Source organism: Protopterus annectens, chromosome 16.part0 (assembly GCF_019279795.1).
Source record: "Protopterus annectens isolate FY-2018-M chromosome 16.part0, PAN1.0, whole genome shotgun sequence".
In the NCBI taxonomy this organism is placed as follows: domain Eukaryota; kingdom Metazoa; phylum Chordata; order Ceratodontiformes; family Protopteridae; genus Protopterus; species Protopterus annectens.
Window position 1 is genome coordinate 663303957 of NC_056750.1, and position 19070 is coordinate 663323026.

The 19070-nt window shown below is 38.0% G+C and overlaps 1 protein-coding gene across 1 annotated transcript in view; it reads right to left on the minus strand.

Moving 5' to 3' along the window:
• Window positions 1–3743: 3743 nt before the first annotated feature.
• Window positions 3744–19070, minus strand: part of LOC122790640 (whirlin-like) — a 464842-nt gene continuing 449515 nt past the window's right edge. The window contains exon 3 of the mRNA XM_044058165.1: window positions 3744–3800. Coding sequence (XP_043914100.1) covers window positions 3744–3800 — 57 coding nt within the window. The remainder of the gene's footprint in view (window positions 3801–19070) is intronic.

Here is a 19070-nt window from a genome sequence, read left to right on the forward strand (position 1 = left end):
TTTTCACCATTTTGTTGGTGGACTCAATGGTTGCACACAATATGCAAGACTCAGCAAACTTGGTAGGCCAAAGATGATACACTTTTGTTGGAACTGTCAAAAAATACAGCTCAAACAGTGAAGAGCCAAGCACAGATCCCTGGGGTTTGCCAGTGGTGACAGCTGTACTGGTAATGGTTGATTCACCGGACTTTCAGATGATGTGTTATGTTAGTGAGTCAGTTGGTTACCCATCAAGTGATGTAAGGTTTAATCCCCAACTTGGGGGTTTACTCAATGATACTGCCATTTGTGATTGTGTCAAAACCCTAGGCCAGATCACAATAGGCAGTATCTTCATCCAGGCCTATCAGAGAGAATCTATGGTCTGTGACATCATCACAAATCACCTCTGGTGTGACTCAGCACCTTTTTGATATGGATGAATATACAGTTTAACACACCCTCCACATGGCCTGTTGCATCCGCCTGAGTTGGAGGACAGCACTTGCATGCATGTATAGCGGGTTCCCCTTCACAAGATCAAATTACTGAAAGCTCGAAACTCATAAGATCGAGTTCAAAATATTGAGTTTCAGTAACTCAAAATTGTGAACAGGAAGTGTAAAAAATTAGATGAAGGGTTTTACTTGCCTGTTTGTAGGGGGCTGGATCCCCTGTACTGTTCCTTCCTTAATGTGCAGGTTTCATGACTGCACTTCAGCGGAGGAATGGAAAGTGTCCCGTTGTGCGCTTATACATATAGCGCATAATGGTACATTTCCATCTCCTTTGCTGTAGTGTGATCTCATTGTTGGTATATTTAAGTAGGGGGGTGTGGGGGGCAAAGCCACCCACATGGGGGGGGGGTGCAGGCGGGCACAGCCCCCCTGCAAAGGCATTAGGAAAAGTTTTTTTTGCTCTCCTTTTGTGCCCCTTCACAATTTCGAGTATTTGAATACTCGAGATTTTGGGCTCAGGCTTATGAGTTTCGTGTATTTATATATTCTATCTTGTGAAGGGGAACCATATAGAGACATCCTGACACTCCTTGACTGTGAGGTACACCAACATGTCATCATGAACTCTTCTACATGTATATTGGTAATATTCCAGGTGTGTGCAACAGACCTGTGTGAGTTATAAATGTTACATAAGGTGCGCTACATCTGCTAGATGTCCACCAAGAGGTCATTGAGGGCATGCATGATGACAACAATACCATGTTGTGGAACTTGAACAGGTGAAGCCATTTGACACATACCCACACTGTGGTATTCAATCAACAGTGTCATAAGTGGCCATAAACAGCTATATCACCAAATGGGGATGTGATGATATGGGCTACTGCCAGCATAACCTGCTGGAATTTTCTAAAGAATGATATGCCTTTTGAATATCAGACTGATTTATACAAGATGCTTGTGTTACAAATGTATTAGAACTGTGTGTCATTTGTATATCAAAATTATTTGTGTTGACGCTTGTGCTGAAAATGTATTTGTAAACTTTTCTTGTGTTAAAATGTATCAACAGTGCAACCTGCTGACATGAAAAGAAATGTGCATGTATTACTGTAAATGAATTAACTGTATATGTTTTAATAAGAGAATACTTGGACAGCAACAGTTAATCAGCTAGCTTGCTTTAAGAAAAATAAGGAAAATGTAAATGAGCTCTTAAACCATTAATATGTAACCCCACAGTGCTGAATAGGACTGGAGATGCTGCCTTTGTTCATTAGCTTTGTAAAAAGAGGGGAAGCCCAAGGCACTGCCATAAACATTTCGATGTGTATTGTAGCCATCTATGCTAAATTTCTGCCTCAGCTTCAAATGGGAATACTGTGTGAACTTAGAGTGAGGGGACCAGATAAGGTCATTCTGCCAGCCCTCTTGGAAATTATATTTTAGATATTACAGAGTGAAATGTCAGAATACAGAGTATTTCATTTGGGGGCCTGACTACAAAGGCTGCTCACGTATTTCATCTAGCTTTGTGCAAGTAAGTTATTAGGGAACAGTAAATTCTCTTAGATTCAGTCAGGAATACAGTGAAGCTTAGTTTAGAGTGTTTTTCTTTATTTGTACGAGTCTGTCCATCAATGTTAATTTTTAATATTTTCTGTGATTTGAACTCTGTGGTTTACAGTAAATATATGTTCAATATGTTCATGTTCTTTTAATATTTATTATTAAATATATTTAAAACTTTTATTGTGGCTGGTCCTCATAGAAAGTATCTAACCTTTGAGACTACTGATATTTATTTGGTAGCTGTGTGCCACTCCAGAAGGTTTAGCTGTCTTGCTCAACTACTCAGTATAATTAGACATCCTTTGTTAAGGGCCTTAGAGTAGTTGATTGTGGAGTGTCTGATGGTGGTGATAACTACCTAATACTCTGGGCAGAAGGGGACACAGTAGGTAAATCTGTGCCAGCCTTTTCCAAGTGTGTGTGTGTGTGTGTGTGTGTTTGTGAAGAATAAAATCTCACAGTGTGTGTGTATCAGCTACTTGAGGAGGGGGCATGAAGCACTGGGTATACAGTGAGGGTGTTGGAGGACCTGGCTTGGACACTCGGCTAAGGACCTAACCCTACAATTGTACCTATGGGAAGTCTTATTGGGGACCTGGAGGGAGACAGATATAGAGAAATCCGGACCCTGGGCTGTGTGTGTTCCCTGTGTGCTCTTAAGGGAAACTGTGCTTAATGCAGAGTGGTCTGCATCTGGAAATACTGAGTGTATCCATTTGCATTCCAAGTGCACATTCCTCTCCAGTGTCAGTGGTGGGGATTCAGACTCCGTGGTTACTGGTCAAGTATGGGGGCATCACATATCAGTAGCAGTGGTGGGCATTACAGGGTATACTAGTTTATGAGATACATGGCATCTCATTATGTTGAAATATATGATGTGACATATATCTCAGGTCCAGTGATCAGGTTGGTACATCAGGGGAGTCTGCTAGGCCCTTTCCTACCCATTAGTTAAGTGATGGACATCACAGATAACATACACATGCTGTGTCCAAACAGCTGCCTGAAGGACTACAGCTTGTGGGCAATTGTTAACTCCAACTGTGATTTTAGTATAATACAGATAGTATCAACACAGACCAAAAACTTCTGCCACAGTCATGACAACACCTGCATTGACAAGAAACATGCACACCACTCAAGTATAATGTGGACATAAAACCCTATAATCAGACCAATAGGTATGTGACCTGCATCTTGGGGTACAGGAACATGGTACATCCATCAGCATGTGATCACAGTGCTGACTACTCCCTTGAATGTAACACAAGTACTGGGTATATGAAGAACATGCACATCAGAGATGGCATAATAACTTCATGGTTCCCAGCCTTTATCACACCAATATCTGTGTACAATGCACCTTTCTTCATGTACCTCCCTACACATCTTCCAGTGATGTGTAACTGAAGTGTGCCACCTTTGTCACAGTGTTCTGTCTCACAGCTTATTGGCCACACCTAGGTATTTTTTCTGTGGAATATACATGACGTTCTGGTGGTACAGAACACCAATCAAGTTGTTACACCAGATGATGTGTGCTACCTGTTCTGCTTAAGTACACACTTTATATACAGGTGTTTGACAATATTAATGGCATGTACTTCTTCTGTGAGTGTGGATTGATATGTCATGCACACAAAGCAACTAGCCTGTATTGCCCACACTGTCTCATACAACAGCTGAAAATAAAGAAAAAGCAGTGGAAAACACCCTAAAGTGTAGTTAGCCTCTAAAACCCGATGGTGGTGGAGCGTATCCAGCTACCATGATCTGAACAATCTACAAAAACAAAAAGTAAAATAGTTCTTTTGTAAATTATTTGGGCTAAGCTGCACACCAAGTCAATTTAGTTTGTATTGCATGTCACTGTACTATTGTGTTGAACACAGAAGATAAAAACTCCATGAAAAACAATAGCTACAGTTACAAAAATACATAGAGTCATATCATTCCTTTAAATATTTTATTATTAAGCACATTGGTCTTAGGCTGATGAGTGTCGTGTAACTAATTACAGTAAAATGGCTTTTATATATTCGACAAACAATGTGAGCAGTATTAGGTAATATAGTTCATGTAAGGGCTGAGAAATTCCATGATTGGTTGGACAAACACTGGCATTCTTATGCTTGTATATCATAGGTTAAAACAGTAAGGGGGTAAGCCTATGAATTTTATTCATTCATTTGTATTGTGATGGGTCAGGGATCAGCCCAATTATCTGATATTAGTGTATGGTTAGAATTGGCTGCCCTCTTGAGTATTTGTTTATGGCCGAAATGGTGACCAATATTCCCTGATCAGTATGGGGCTTTCTGGAAGCACTTTACTCCAGTTTACTAAAGTGAGAAATTGGTTGTGCGTGCAGTATTTAGATCTGCATGTTTTAATTGATTAAAGCAGTCAGGGAATACGTCTATGAATATTTTGCATTAATGGTTGATGTGATAGATAGGGAGTGGGGACTAGGCCAACAGTAATCTGATGTTAGGGGATGGTTATAATTGACTGTTCCCTCCTAACACCTCCTGCAGATATTTCACTGCCAGGACAGTGTGCATGGCTACCTGCATAGAGTGTGGTTGTATCATAATAGCTGTTCAAGTGTATGTGTGCAGGCTCATCTGTTATTACTCCACATCACGTATGTTATGTCGGTGGCATGGGATTGGTGGTGATATTAGTCTGATATTTGCAATGATTGTGGTTGGTTCTTGTAATGTTTTCCATGATCCTTTACCTCTGGGCACCTTGTTAGAGATATCTGCTGAGAGTATACTCATATTCAGGCATATCAGTTTGCACACCTTTACAATATGCACTCTACCCCAATTTTACGTCAGATGTCCTCTGCATTATTCATGTAAGGATGCTTATCTCACACAGATATCCTCACCCTTGTTATGTCACCTTGTATGATAGTCACAGACAATGCAGTTGCACTGTACAGTATTTACTGTACCATACAGATATGTGCTTGGTGTTGCTGCTACAACCATCTTCCACTGACATGCCTCCTCTGCTGTACATGATAGAGTTTCACATTTCCTCTTTCCCTGTGTTCAGTCCTGAAAGTTATCTATGTGCCCCCTATTCAATACACACACACTTGTCCTGAGTGATAATTTTACATTGCAGTCCATACCCTGTTACAGATCATTAACGCAGCTTCAGTACAGAATGTCAGGAATGGGATATTACAATACTTTGCACTGTAGGTACACTGTCCTGTACTGTATTTGGACCATATACTTCACATTCATATCACTCAACTGTCCAACAATTCCCAGGAGGTCTGGATGTTTTCCTTATCAAATATTATGTCTTTCTGCCACATCACTGGGATGACCTCTGGACTGATATGACAGTATTACATACATTTGAGTGCATACCTCTCAACTGTCATGATCTGTGCAGAATGTCCAGTATTTTTCACATATTTGTGATCTTTTCTCCATAACATTTTTTCCCTGGCAAATCATTGCCATGTCATTGCAGAGTGAAGTCAGAAAATGATGACTGACATTTAAGTTTCAAACTTCCTGCTCTTGAGAAAGTTCATGCTAATGTATATCCTATTTATTCTATCAACTTCCTACACTTTGAATTGCAATATTAAAGATCTGGCCCTATTTCTGGGCCTTTGTTCCTCCTTATTTATGACTTTGTCCAGATTTCTTGCTCTAAAAGGTTGTGAGTATTCCATTCTAACAGATCGGTATGTGACATCTATGTGAAATATTAGCAGAAAAAAGACAGAAAATCCACCCAAGGATAGCCAATCGACGAAATCCACAAGTGTTCCAATTAAAATGTAATCCTTTAATACGAATAAAACTTCGACTTGAAAATAAAATGAAAAATAAAAAAGCTCAAAACTGTCCCTTGAAGATATCCGATAAGCGCTTTCGACTGCTGTCTTCCTCAGATCGTATCTATGTGAAATATGTCCCTGTCTCTGGCTATTTGTCCCCTCATTATGTTGGCCTTTGCACAGATTTGTTACACTTACACTTACAAAATGACAGCTATTTGTGAAGCACTGGTGATCATTGTGGCATTCCGCGCAAATCCATGGAACTTGGGTGCTGTGCTTTACATGGAACTGCTATATACCCACTCGCTTACAAGGTTTCACAGCCAGCAACACTACTGCAAGGCATAAAACCTAGCTTAGGTGTTCCACTCCTCATTAATATGCATTGTGTGCACCATTGCTCTAACAAGTAAACTCTGTGTAGGCTCTGCAAGAAGCCTACATGGAGTTTATTGAAGCCCATGGCATATTTTGTCATAAGTGTCATTTCTGTTTGCGCTGTGGATAAAAACAATGGTAAAGGCACACTGCTATAATGTTGGATTATATAGATGTCAAGATATATTCTGTAATGAAAATAATTTCACATAAACTATCCATACTTTTATTGATTGACTTCATGTGTACAATGTATAACTACAGTAAAGGCCTTATAGGTGCACTTTACCTAGTCTAACATTTAATGGGTGCATAAGGTACTTGATTTCAGCTTACACCCACAGTGATCCATGAGGCATGAGGATATCCTTCAATAAAGCACATTCTGTTGTGTGCTGCTCATAAATTAGTCACCTAAAATGCTAAATTACATATCAGCTATAGCCCTTAGGAAACTTTTTACACCTGTGCTTGTACAGTTTAATACACTTTTTTCTGAACTTGTCCTAAGATTCCTTAGTTCAGTAATGTCTTTCTTTGAACCTTTATTTTTGAAGACTTTTCAAAAGACCCTTAATAAATTGGCGATCAGGTGCCCCAATGTTTTTCTCTAATTATGTTTGCTTTGACACCAAAAGCTAATTCTGTCTTATGGGAAAACCGGAATAATCCTGTGATTAGAGGTCTGACTTAACTCTGTGGGAAAAGTAGCTCATAAAGAAGGGATTAGCTGAAGAATCTCAAATGTAGTAGGTCAGATAAAACAAGGTGCTTTTTATGCCTTACATTTTATGTGTTTAACAACATGAGTTTGTGGCTAGCTTGCAAGAGGTAATGCAATATTCATCAAATGTTGAAGAAAATGTATCTACCAAAACAAATGAACTTAGTGCTAGTTTTGTTAGCTCTTTGAAAGTTGGGACTGGCAAAATATATGCAAATATTTGCTTGTCCTTTGGCATTGTTAATATAGATATATGCAAGGTGACAAACAGTAAAAATTTTAAGAAAAAAAAGGTGTATGTTGCTGCAGGCCTGTGCAAGTAAATAATGCCCCCTTCCTTAGGGGTCATGATTTGATGATTTAAACATACAATGTCACTAATGGATGATGATAAAGAAGCCTGCAATGTCTGACTAGTTGCAAAGTACTCCACTATGCCGCTGCTCTGATCCAATATGCCCCACCCCTCTTCCTTATACTCCACCTACACACTCCATCTTGATTGGCTGCCAGACCTGAAGTCAATTAGTTATCAAGGAAGTGGCTCAATGTATTTACTACAGATGTTTCCATAAATATTATGCATTTATTTTAATCATAAATTCAGTCCCATCATTACACCTTTTAGCCACCCTCTTCCTTGACTATCCAGCAGCATGGTGGTTTAGTGGTATTAACAGTATCAGAAGTTATAGTTCAATCCTGACCTCTGGTCAATCTGTGTATAGTTTTGTATGTTTTTCTCATATTGTATGGATTTTCTCTGGGTGTTTTGATTTTTCTTACCTGAAAAAATGTTAATGTACTAAGAACAATAAACTGTACATTTAAGTAATGTATTATACACTTGCCTTGCAGCTCAAGTAATGAATGAAAAGGATTTCAAAGGATGAACTCGCTCACCAAATGCATAAATAAGTTATTTTTTGCTCAGCTGCAGCTCATGGAGTATTTTTTGAACATTGGGCTAACTTACATTACATGTCTTTTATCATGTCTGTTTTCTAGGTTTTATGCTTTTAAGGTTTCAGAACTCTTGACTTTGCTTCTTGTTCCTCTTGACAGTTTCTGCTAGCATTCTTTAATACTACATCAGCCTGATATACATTTGTATGGTTACATTCCCTGCCTGCCACAGAATAACCGATACACAGTATTTGAGATCAAAATGTTCTACAGTTATCTGCATTGTTTACTGACTCATGGTGAGAGTTCTGTTATATACCACTTCAAAAATATACCTACAAATGTGTAATTTCCCTAAACGGAGACATTTTAATGGTAGGGAATTACAATTAATAGCAAGATGCAATTGGCCAGGAATAAACATGCTTTTAGACTTGACACATTTCAACAAAACTGGTAAGTTCATAACAACATAAACAAAAAATAAAGCAAATGCACTGTGGGATCATTTACATACCCCAAAGAGCCGCATAATGTATTGCAAATGTCCAAAAATTAAAATTAAACTATATTAAAGTTTCCAACTATAACTCTTCATTGAGTCACCATTCAGGGCCAGCAAGTAAATGTAGCCCATGTACTTTATGTGCATCAACAGGTACAAGGATGTATGCAGTGTAACAAGTTATTTATGGAAAATATATAAATGCCTTCAAGGATCATTGGAGGTTACTATTCTAACAACCTTAGAGTCTTTTTAAACCTAGCCATTCATGCCCCTATTTTTATTAGTGCCCGTGGGCTAAAATGGCTTTCGTTTATACTTGTGCCTTAGGGCATCTACAGACTATCCCTGTCCATAATGGTCACAGGCAACAAGCCAGGGGTGAATTTATGATTACCAATTCATTGGTCCAAACAGCATTTGAATAGGCTTAGGTTAATTTTCTGTTACACAGGAATGGGGAGTCTGTTCCAGAGAAGGGGTAATCTCTGTGACACATAACTGTCCTTCCACAACATGTTTTGTTTATGTCAAAGACAAGGTTTAGATCCCTCTATTGGGTAATTTGTAAATGTGTAGCAGATCCATCAGTACTGGATCAGAAAATGCCTTGTAGATTAGGCATAGATCACTGCTCAGTAGTATATAGGAGACAAAGTACAGGGACAGGGCTTTGAGTTGATCTACATAGGACATATTATTTACACCTTGTTTTCTTTTAGTGAGGAACCTCTGTAGCCATTCCAGCTGTTGCAAATGTCTGGTCAGGTACATGCCAAAGTGTGCACTGTACTCTATTATTGCTCTAATGAGCACTGAGTATAGTGGGACTATGATCTCATTAGATCTGGATCCCATTCCTTTACTTATACGTTGTACCACATAGAAGGATTTTCTAACTACCATAGATACACAGTGATTAAAGTTGAGGTTACAGTCAAACTAAATTCACAGGTTTCTTACCATCATGTCTACTATTAGGAGAGCATTATCAATATTGTAATTTGCAGGGGTGGTCATCTCTAAAAGTGTATGATTCTGAATTTTTTGCATTGAGCTTTAGGCCATGGTTTTGGCTCCAGCTATTTGTCTCTGTCAGACCTTCCAGGTGTGTCAAATGACTTTGCCAGGTCAAACTAGGCAGTATGTGCCATTTTACCCTTTCACATGGCTCTAATGACTTTCTCAAAGAAGTCCACCATGTTTAGTCAGCATGACCTGCTCTTGACATAACCGAACTGGGATAGATCCAGAGTTTGAAGATTTCCTATGTCTTTGTTGATCGGGTCCATGATAATTATTTCTATGGCCTTGCATATAAGACAGGTTATACTTATAAAAAATTAACATGCATAGGAATCTGTCTAGTTCCAACCTCACCACCACAAGTGTTGAGAAAAAAAATAAAATAAAAAAAAAAAAGAATCTAGTGGTCTTAAAATTTTGTTGATGAGCTCAGTCACACTAATTTACAAAAATCATGAAACCCTGGAAGTGTTCCAAAGCAACAAGCATTTATTTGTCACAGACAAGTGATCCTCAGTAACAAAACATCAGAAATAGTTTAATGTTAAATATATACTTAAAGGTAGGTGTTGAAAATGTATGCAGTGTTTAATATTTTTAAGGTTATATTTAAGGTACAGTATTTTCCTGGGTCTGTTGATGGTCTGCCTTTTTATAGGATGGATTTTTAATGGATGACCATTGCAGACATCCATTCCCAGGAGATGAAGCCTGTCTGGAGGCTGTGATTCAACAGAGATTCTAATAAACCTAATATCCCATATTTCAAGTTATTTAATAGGCATCCTAGGATATTATCAGGACCCACTGATGCAGTGTTTTTAGCTCTGAAGAGTGTGGTGAGGACTTGTTCTTTAGTGATAGTTGGAGAGAAATAGCAGAGGGTATTTGCTGGGGGGATCTGGGGGCAAAGGGGAAAGAAATTGGAGCTAAATTTATCAGCCAGCAAATTTGTTATATTCCCCATTTCAGAATAGGAAGTTTCACTTCCTATTAGTGTGTATCCAGAATGTATAGTGATGTGTGAAGTGTGTGGATATTCACATAGCAATTAGCTACATCCCAAAGATTTAACTACCAGTTACAATGGTATAAAAGGGAGTAGCCTGAAATGATAAATGCATGAAGTTAGTGCCTCACATAGAGGTTCATCTGAAGAAATACTGGGAAGTGTGGAGTGAGACTGAGCCCAGCTTTGACTAACCTGTAAGCTGTGGATTATATTTTTTGGAAGTACTTGTTCTTAGCGCTGAAAGCTTGGTCTAGCAGAGACCTGCAGCCTTCTGCTTTCCTGGAAAGGAATTTGAGAACATAACAGCATCTTGAAAGTACTTTTTTGTTTGTTTTTTGAAACTGCAAAGCCAAGTGGGATAATATTTTATTTTATGAATTACTGAATATGCATACATCTAATCTCACCAAAACCACACTCAAGAAAAAGGTAAAACATAAAAAATAACAGCCACAGACCCAGTATAAGAACAAAAACCTTTAATCACCTCAGCCTCTGTATTAAGAAGCCCTCTATATTTGCAAGTGTTGCACTTCTTATATACATTAAGATGTCGAGGCTTGGGTGTTCTTTTAAGTAGTTTATTCTATACAAATACATCAGGATGGATAGCAGGAACATTGAACTTACACTGACTGACTGACTACATACTTGTATGCTCACATTCTGGCTGTTCACTCATAATGGCACTCGCATCTCGCACATGCTCAGTGGATATAGGCATGTACTTACTGACTGAGAAGCTTCTTAAAGGTGTACACACATATTGATCTGCATCCTTCCTCTTTACTGAGCTGTCTCATATAAATAATGACATTTTAATAGGCATGCAATTATACAGACACTAATAAAAACAAGAGTCATGTCCAGGTTGCTGTATATCTGGAAGTAGGTTTCGAGATGCGACCTGACTTAATAGTTAGGACTGGGTTTAGCAACAGGGACAATTATTGGGAAATGCTCTGCTTGAGGAGTCTCTGGGATTTTCTCAGGAATGGCAATTGCTGATAGAATGTCCTCTGGAACAGGAACATTGGACAAGCCACTCTGAGAAGCAGAGTCCCTGTCACAGGCAAGATGCTGTAACATTGGTTTGGACACTGGTAACAAATGCTTCCGATTTTGTCAGAATTCCATTCCTTGTGATTCCACAATGGACAATCTGGTCTCTCGACACACACTTTTCACAAATCTGATGCGCTCAAAACCTTTTGAGATCTGCATCTTCACTATCTCCCCTTTTTTCAATTAACTGAGCTGTTTGCTGGTTTTATCATAATAACACTTCTGGGACAAACACTTTTCAATAGTTTGGCTTTTACTGCTTTGTTGTTCTTAGCACTTGGAACCAATAAATTACTGCTGACTGGTATTGTGCATCTGGTTTGTCTTGGCATAAGTTTCTGGGCAGGTGAACCAAAATGTTTATCATGAGGAATGTTTCTGAGATTTAACAAGTTGAGAAAAACATCAGTATTGTCACATTTGGATTTCTCGAATAGCTGTTTTGCACTTTTAACTGGACGTTCAGCCAAACCATTTGACTGAGAGTATTCAGGACTACTTGTAATATGCATAAAGTCCAACTCTTCTGTAAATCTCTTGAACTACTGACTTGTAAATTATGCACCATTTTGAGAAATAACTCTGTGTGGATTACCATGGACAGAAACATGTCGCTTCAACTTAGTAATGACAGTACTGGAAGATAGGTTGGGGAAGTAGGTCAATCTAAAACCAACTAAATAAGAGTCTATTAACACAAAATGTTGACCATTCCACTCAAAGATATCTGTGGCTACTGTTGAGCAAGGTAATTCAGGAATCTCATTTAAGTGAAGTGGTTCTTTCTGTTGATGTGGCTTTTTACTATTACATACTGAACAAGAAGAAAATACTTTCTCAATATCTCTTGACATAGAAGGCCAAAATACTAGACCTCTCGCCCTTCTTTTGGTTGCCATGGTGCAAAATCTGAATATACTGTTATTGCAAGGACTTTGGAACAATCACTTTAGGACCTTTCATGATGATACCATTGTCTGACAAAATCTCATCTCTGTATGGAAAATATGGTAGCACTTCCACTGGTAAACAAGACTGCTTTGAAGGCCATCCTCGACTGATAAAGAGGTTTAGATTCTTGGGAGTTGGCTCTGAAGCTGTGTGAGTCCTGAGGTCATCAAGACGTATGGAAGAAAAATGTCTCAATTCCATGACTTCGAAATAAAGTTGCTCATTGTTATTCTGTTCATTTTTTTTTCTGGGTGATCTGGATAAGGCAAGATAAAGAAGGTTGCCTTTTGTGTAAACAAGACTGAAATTGTACTTTTGCCGTTTGAACATCATGTGTTGCAGTCTAGCTGGAGCTGTATGCATAGGCTATCTCAAAATAGTAATTAGAGGTTGGTGATCAGTTTCAGTATGGATAGATTGACCATAAATATAATCAGGGAACTTTGAACATGCAAACAAAATTGCCAAAAGCTCATTCTCAATTTGGGCATACTGCATCTCAGTCTGGGTAAGAGTTCTCTATGCATAGGCTACATGACTACCCCCTTGAAGAATGACTGCACCTAGAACAACCTTAGAAGCATCACATGAAAGAGGAACTGGTTTGTGAACATCACAGCAGCTGAGAGTTGCTGGGTTAGCAATTTTCTGTTTCAGGACATCAAATACTCATTGGTGCTGACCAAATTACATCTTTGCGTGTCATCTCTCTGAGCTGTGCTGAAAATTGCTTCAATCTGGAATGAACTTGCCTAAATTTCACCATGCCAAGAAAACACTGTAGGGCTTGGACATTGTCTGGAGCTGGCATCTCTGTGCTCTTTCCAGAACTTTCTTGAGGTTTCTGCCATGTTCGGCCTCACCATTGCCTCCTACTAGTATATCATCTACTATAATAACTGAAGGATAGCCAAACAAAAATGCTCCATCGTATGCTAAAAGACTTCACCTGCAGAATTTATCCCAAATGGCATTCTTCAGAAATCTGTATCTTAAACAATGAGTAAAGAGATCACACAGGAAAACCAATTGGTTAAAAACGCAAAAAGAAAAATCTAGCAAAGCTAGACTTTCTACTGTGTGATACCTTAAACCTCTTGTATCAGAGGCAACATGGGATATATGCAAATTAGACATCAGTTGAGTATGACAACCCTGTGTTTCCTACTGTGTGATACCTTAAACCTCTTGTATCAGAGGCAAGATGGGATATATTCAAATTACCATCAGTTGGGTATGACAACCCTGTGTTTCCAAAAGTCAAATATTCCTCTTATGCTGTGCTGATGATGCCATAAGAAGGCAGAAACATGCATGTCCACAGCTAGAGGGTTAGGCTTTATTGGCCTGAAATTGTCCATAAATAGATGTAAAAGTAAAAGAAAAAGTCATGGACATTCAGAATTGCCATTTAGCTGAAACACCTGATATCTTTAAAGGGCAATTTGCATATATCCCATGTTGCCTCTGATACAAGAGGTTTAAGAAATCTGTATCTTCCAAATGGTGCACGGAATGTGGTTAATAAAGATTTTCAGTCAAGGAAAATTTGCCAAAATTAACTATTTGCATGTACGACAGAAAAACAGTGGCATTTGGCATGAGGGCAGCAACTTCTTCACCAGTGTGCATCGGATGATGAAGTCTTTTTAATGCTTTGTTCAGATCTCTTGGATCAATACATATTCTGATATCATGTGAGATTTTCTTGTGAGCTACCACCATGGAGGATACCCATTCAGTAGATTCTTCTACTGGACAAATTACTCCTAGATGCACCATTTTGTCTAGCTTGGCTTTGATTCTGCTATGCATAGCTACTGGAACTTTCCATGCTGGTCTGACAACTGGGCTGACCTCTGGGTCTAACTTCATAGAGTACACAACGGGTAGTTTGCCTGGTTTGTCTGCAAAAATATCAACATACTCAGAAAAAATAGTTTGGATGAAATTTGACCTGCTGCTATTCAGACTTACATGGTGGACTTCTTTATTAAGTGAAATCAGTCCCATTTTCAAACAGTGTCTGAGGGCAAATAATTACTGCTTGTGTCTCTTGACTAAGACAAATTGCAAGTCATAGCTGTTCCCAGCAGTGTAACATGAAAGCACTACTGAACCCTTCTTTTGAATCTCTTCACCACCATAAGCAACAAGCTTCACACACTTTGTCAAATCAAGTCATACTGTAGCTTTTTCTCTAGCAAGCATTTCTGCTGACATAACATTGCACTTTGAGCACTGCGGGACTCTCATTAATCCAAACAGTACAAAAGATTTTATTCTTTGCCCACATACCTACTCCACTGACTGTTTCACCAAGCAAAGACACACCATCACCATAAAAAGTAGGGTTGCAGCTTTCAAACTGATTAACTTTCCTCTTGGAATGCCCTCTTTTAATAAAATAATGTACCTTATTTGATTTACAAAACCTTTTGAAATGATTCCAGTTATTGAAAGAATGACACTGCTGACCAAAAGCTAAGCACTTTTCTCTTTTGGGTTCATAATTTCCACCACAGTTATGACAGTTGACTATAAAGCTGGGTGGGGGCACATGTTTTGACTTTGCTGACTCAACCTTATGCTTCACTGAGTATGTCTGCTTCACAGAGCATGCTCTAGAATTTGCTGGAAAGACTCTGAGTTTAACAATGACTTTTACAGGACCTGCAGTAGCTGCCATGTGCTTGAGCCTGTTTCTTTTAACCACAGGCTGCATACTATCTACATAAGCATTGTGCCTTCTGCAGCTATTCTCATTTGTAAGCATACTTTTGTGCTTTTCTGTAAGCTCGTATAGCTGAAAAATCTCAATAGCCTTATTTAATGCTAAATCACTGTCTCAAAGAAAAATCTTTCTCACTGTGTAATTATTAATACCACACACATCTTTTAGCAACTCATCTCTCAAATCACCAAATCTGCACATTTTAGCCTTGTTTTTCAAGTCAGTTATACATGCTGCAAAAGTTTCACCAGGCTTTTGATCCCTTGTGTAAAATAAATGCCTTTCCATTGTAACATTCGTTTGGGGGTTACACAGTTCTCTAAATTTACATTTTAAGTGCTCTCGGACTTCCCTTGTTTCAGCTTGTACCACTATATGGCAGTCTTCCCCCTCCCTTGCAAACACAGCAGGTGCATGCACAAATGAACACTCTCTTTCAACGGCCTCTGAACCAACTAAATTAAGCAGAATAAATACTTTTGTACGTGGGACTTTGTCAGAAAAAGCAGCCTGTAAGAAAATACCATATTTCTGCACAAACACTCAATTTTCTGCAATATTGTTATCAGACACAAACGGTGCAGGTCTCCGAAAACTTACTACCATGCCTATAGTAAAACAATGTAAAAGGGCCCTAGTAATTATGTATGAACATGCACACACACACCAGGTACTTGTAATAATATTCAAATGCACAATAAACTCTTTGAAATACTGTACTCTGCAAAATATGCTTTGAAACAATTGTACTTTGCAAATTATTCTTCAAAATGACTGCACTTTGTGAAATACCTGCACTTTAATATTACACATACTTGCAAACACTTTGCACGCTTCAGATAATTTGAATAGCTTAAGTTAATATGAAAAAGTAACGCATAATGAAAAAATATGGTTGCTTTCCAGTTTTTGTAATTTTTATGGGATTCATATATTGTTTCAAACATTTTCATAATTATTTTGAATATTTTTATCAATATGTCCCAGCTTTGCACATTTTGTTTAATAAGCAATTCATTTTGATAATTCTGAGTGTGTTGTTTTACATTTACAGCAAAATAAATCATTTAAGCAAGTTTTAGTACCTGAAATTTGTTTCTGATCTGTTTTGCAGGTTATTTGAGCAGTAGGGATGATCCACTCCTATATATTCCTCAAACTTTAACTGGTTGTCTCATGGCTGTAACTCTGGATCCCAGTGTGACACCATGTTGCTCTTCTTATATACATTAAGATGATTTTCAGGCTTGGGTGTTCATTTAAGTAGTTTATTGTGTACAAATACATCAGGGTGGATAGCAGGAATATTGAACTTAAACACTCTGCCTGTTCAATGTAAATGGCACCCACATCTCATACGTGCTCAGTGGATATAGGCATGTGCTTACTGACTGACAAGCTTCTTAAAGGTGTGCACACATATTGATCTACAAAAATTATAATAACTTGGTACCTGGGGAGGTGGTAAAACAATGAATGCAACTGGAAATATCTTGTTAATTAATCTATTAAGTGTGTTAGAATTCTAATGTGACTGAGTATATACTGTTTTTTGTATTGTGCTTTTTTACTTCTTGAAGGTAATCTTGCTGAGGTGCTAGAGAGGTGATGTAAGCCTTTTGGTCATATATTGGGTCTGTGGCTGTTATTTTTTACTTTTCCTCTTGAGTGTGGTTTTGGTATTTTATTTATGGCCACAGACCCTTCATCCAATTTGCCAAGTATTTTTCATGATGATGGTCCTAATGGGTCCCAGAGTGCTATGGAACAATATTTTTTTTCATGCTGATGACCTTTCCATTAGAAATGGTGATACAACTACCAGATTTTAGAAGAAGCATGTTGAAAAGAGAAATTGTTGAGCAGAGAATCCTTTTTCATCTGTTGGGGCTTATAATGCTGCTTCTTTATCCATTGAGTTACACAAGGTATGCGGTAAACTGGAAGGTTTGCTGTTTAAAGAGACTAATACCTATTTTAATATTGTAAGCCTTAACAGATATTTAGAACTGGATGTTACATCTAGGGGGTTGTGAGAAAATCCTCAGTACTCCTTTTGATCCTGAGTGTGAAGAGAATAAAGGCTTTAGAACTCAGTGGATTGCAGCTGCCTACTGCTGTTCTGTAGAATGGGTTAAAATATTAGTTGAGAAAGACACGCTTAAATAACATAAAATGAAAGAAATGGGACAAGCTAGTTTTCTAAATTAACCACACAGCTTAGCCCCTCCCATTCTGTCTCATTATTAGTGGATATAAATGAAAAAAGTGTTATGAGTTGGACTTCAGAAAAAAAAGAATAAATTGAAGTGAGATTTGTGGGACAATAACAATAATAAGGCTTTCCTATGGAAATTCAGATCTCGTGGCAACTAACATCATCATGACAGGTGAAGGTCATAAGAAACCACTAACTGTTTCAGTTGCTTCTTCTGAAAATATAGAAATAGTTACAGACTAGACAGTGGTACAGGAGCTCTTCCTTCACTCCCTCCACTGCAGAACTCAGCTGCACATGAAAAATGGTTTCAGAGGCCTGTTAACAATAAAGGATACCAACCAGTGAACAAAAGAAAAAGAGGCAGAAGTGGCTATTGACAGAAAAATAATGCAGGGGGAGAGTTTAAAATCTAATTTCAAAAAGTGTAGATGGCAATGATGCTAATGTTAGTAATAATGTTAATACTAATAATGGTGAAATAATGCTGCTAGTAATGTCTTCTGTCCTGGTTCACTAGTTCTGAACTTATCCAGTTGTGAAATAAATGAAATGGCATTATCAGTTTTTAATTTAGAGCTGAAATACCATTCCAACTGTAGTACCATGTTTTCATATTTTTGAAATGTGAAATTTTCTGTTTAGTAAGGAAATTACACCTTGCATATTTTTTTCAAAATAATGGTGAAAATGCTATGTACCAAATATGGAAATAAGTTCAGATGAAAGTTTCTTTTCTTGTATATCTGATGAAGCTGATTGAAGTGATATGCAACTTATTGCTCTTTAGATACAAGTGGGGTGAAGTGTAAAAGTACTTATACATTCCCTTGTTCTAATGAATGTATTCAACATTTCTCTACAACTTTTGGTTATTCTGTGGAAAGGATGTTTTCTAATTTTAAAGTGAAATATATAATATGTTATAATTTGACTAAAAATCACTGGCAAGTTTTAAATGATTTGCATAGTAATCATGAATTACTTATGAAACCTTTGGAGAAGGGAAATGAGACTGTGGTTATGAATTACATGCAGTATGTCAAAATGTGTTATAATTTAGACTTAACCTGTGGCGCATGCAATAAGTACTGTGATCTACAGTGTATATGCCTAGATAGGTAGGGGTTCAAATTTCACTGCAGCCCACTTGGTGTACGTGTGTGTGTGTGTGTGTGTGTGTGTGTGTGTGTGTGTGTGTGTGTGTGTGTGTGTGTGTGTGTGTGTGTGTGTGTGTACACTGCTGCAAACAATGGACATGCCCTCATAGGCAATCCAGCAGCAATGGTTATGTGTGGCTTGATAGCTCAGCAGTAAAGTGCTAGACTAAGGAACCAAAGGTTCCAGGTTTGAATCTTGCTTAAGCCTCTAGTTGACTTCAAATGCCTTAACAACAAAAGATTAGTGAACCAGTACACAGGCAAATCCAGTGATACACGAGCAGAATCCAAAATGAAAAAATAAATCACTAGAAACCAGGGCAGAGTGAGCTAAAATTTTCCAGGTGCACAGAGTGAAATGAAGTCCTTTAATGATTCCAAGCAATTTCAAAATACGCAAGTAAAAACTTTCACCCAGAGGGCTTCCTCAGGCACATAAATCAACTAACAAAGGCTAGTACATGGTTTAAATACAGTGTAAAAGTCACACATCTAAGTTAATAGGTAATTAAAAGTCATTCTATTTAAAGAAGTACCAAGAAAAAAAACATTG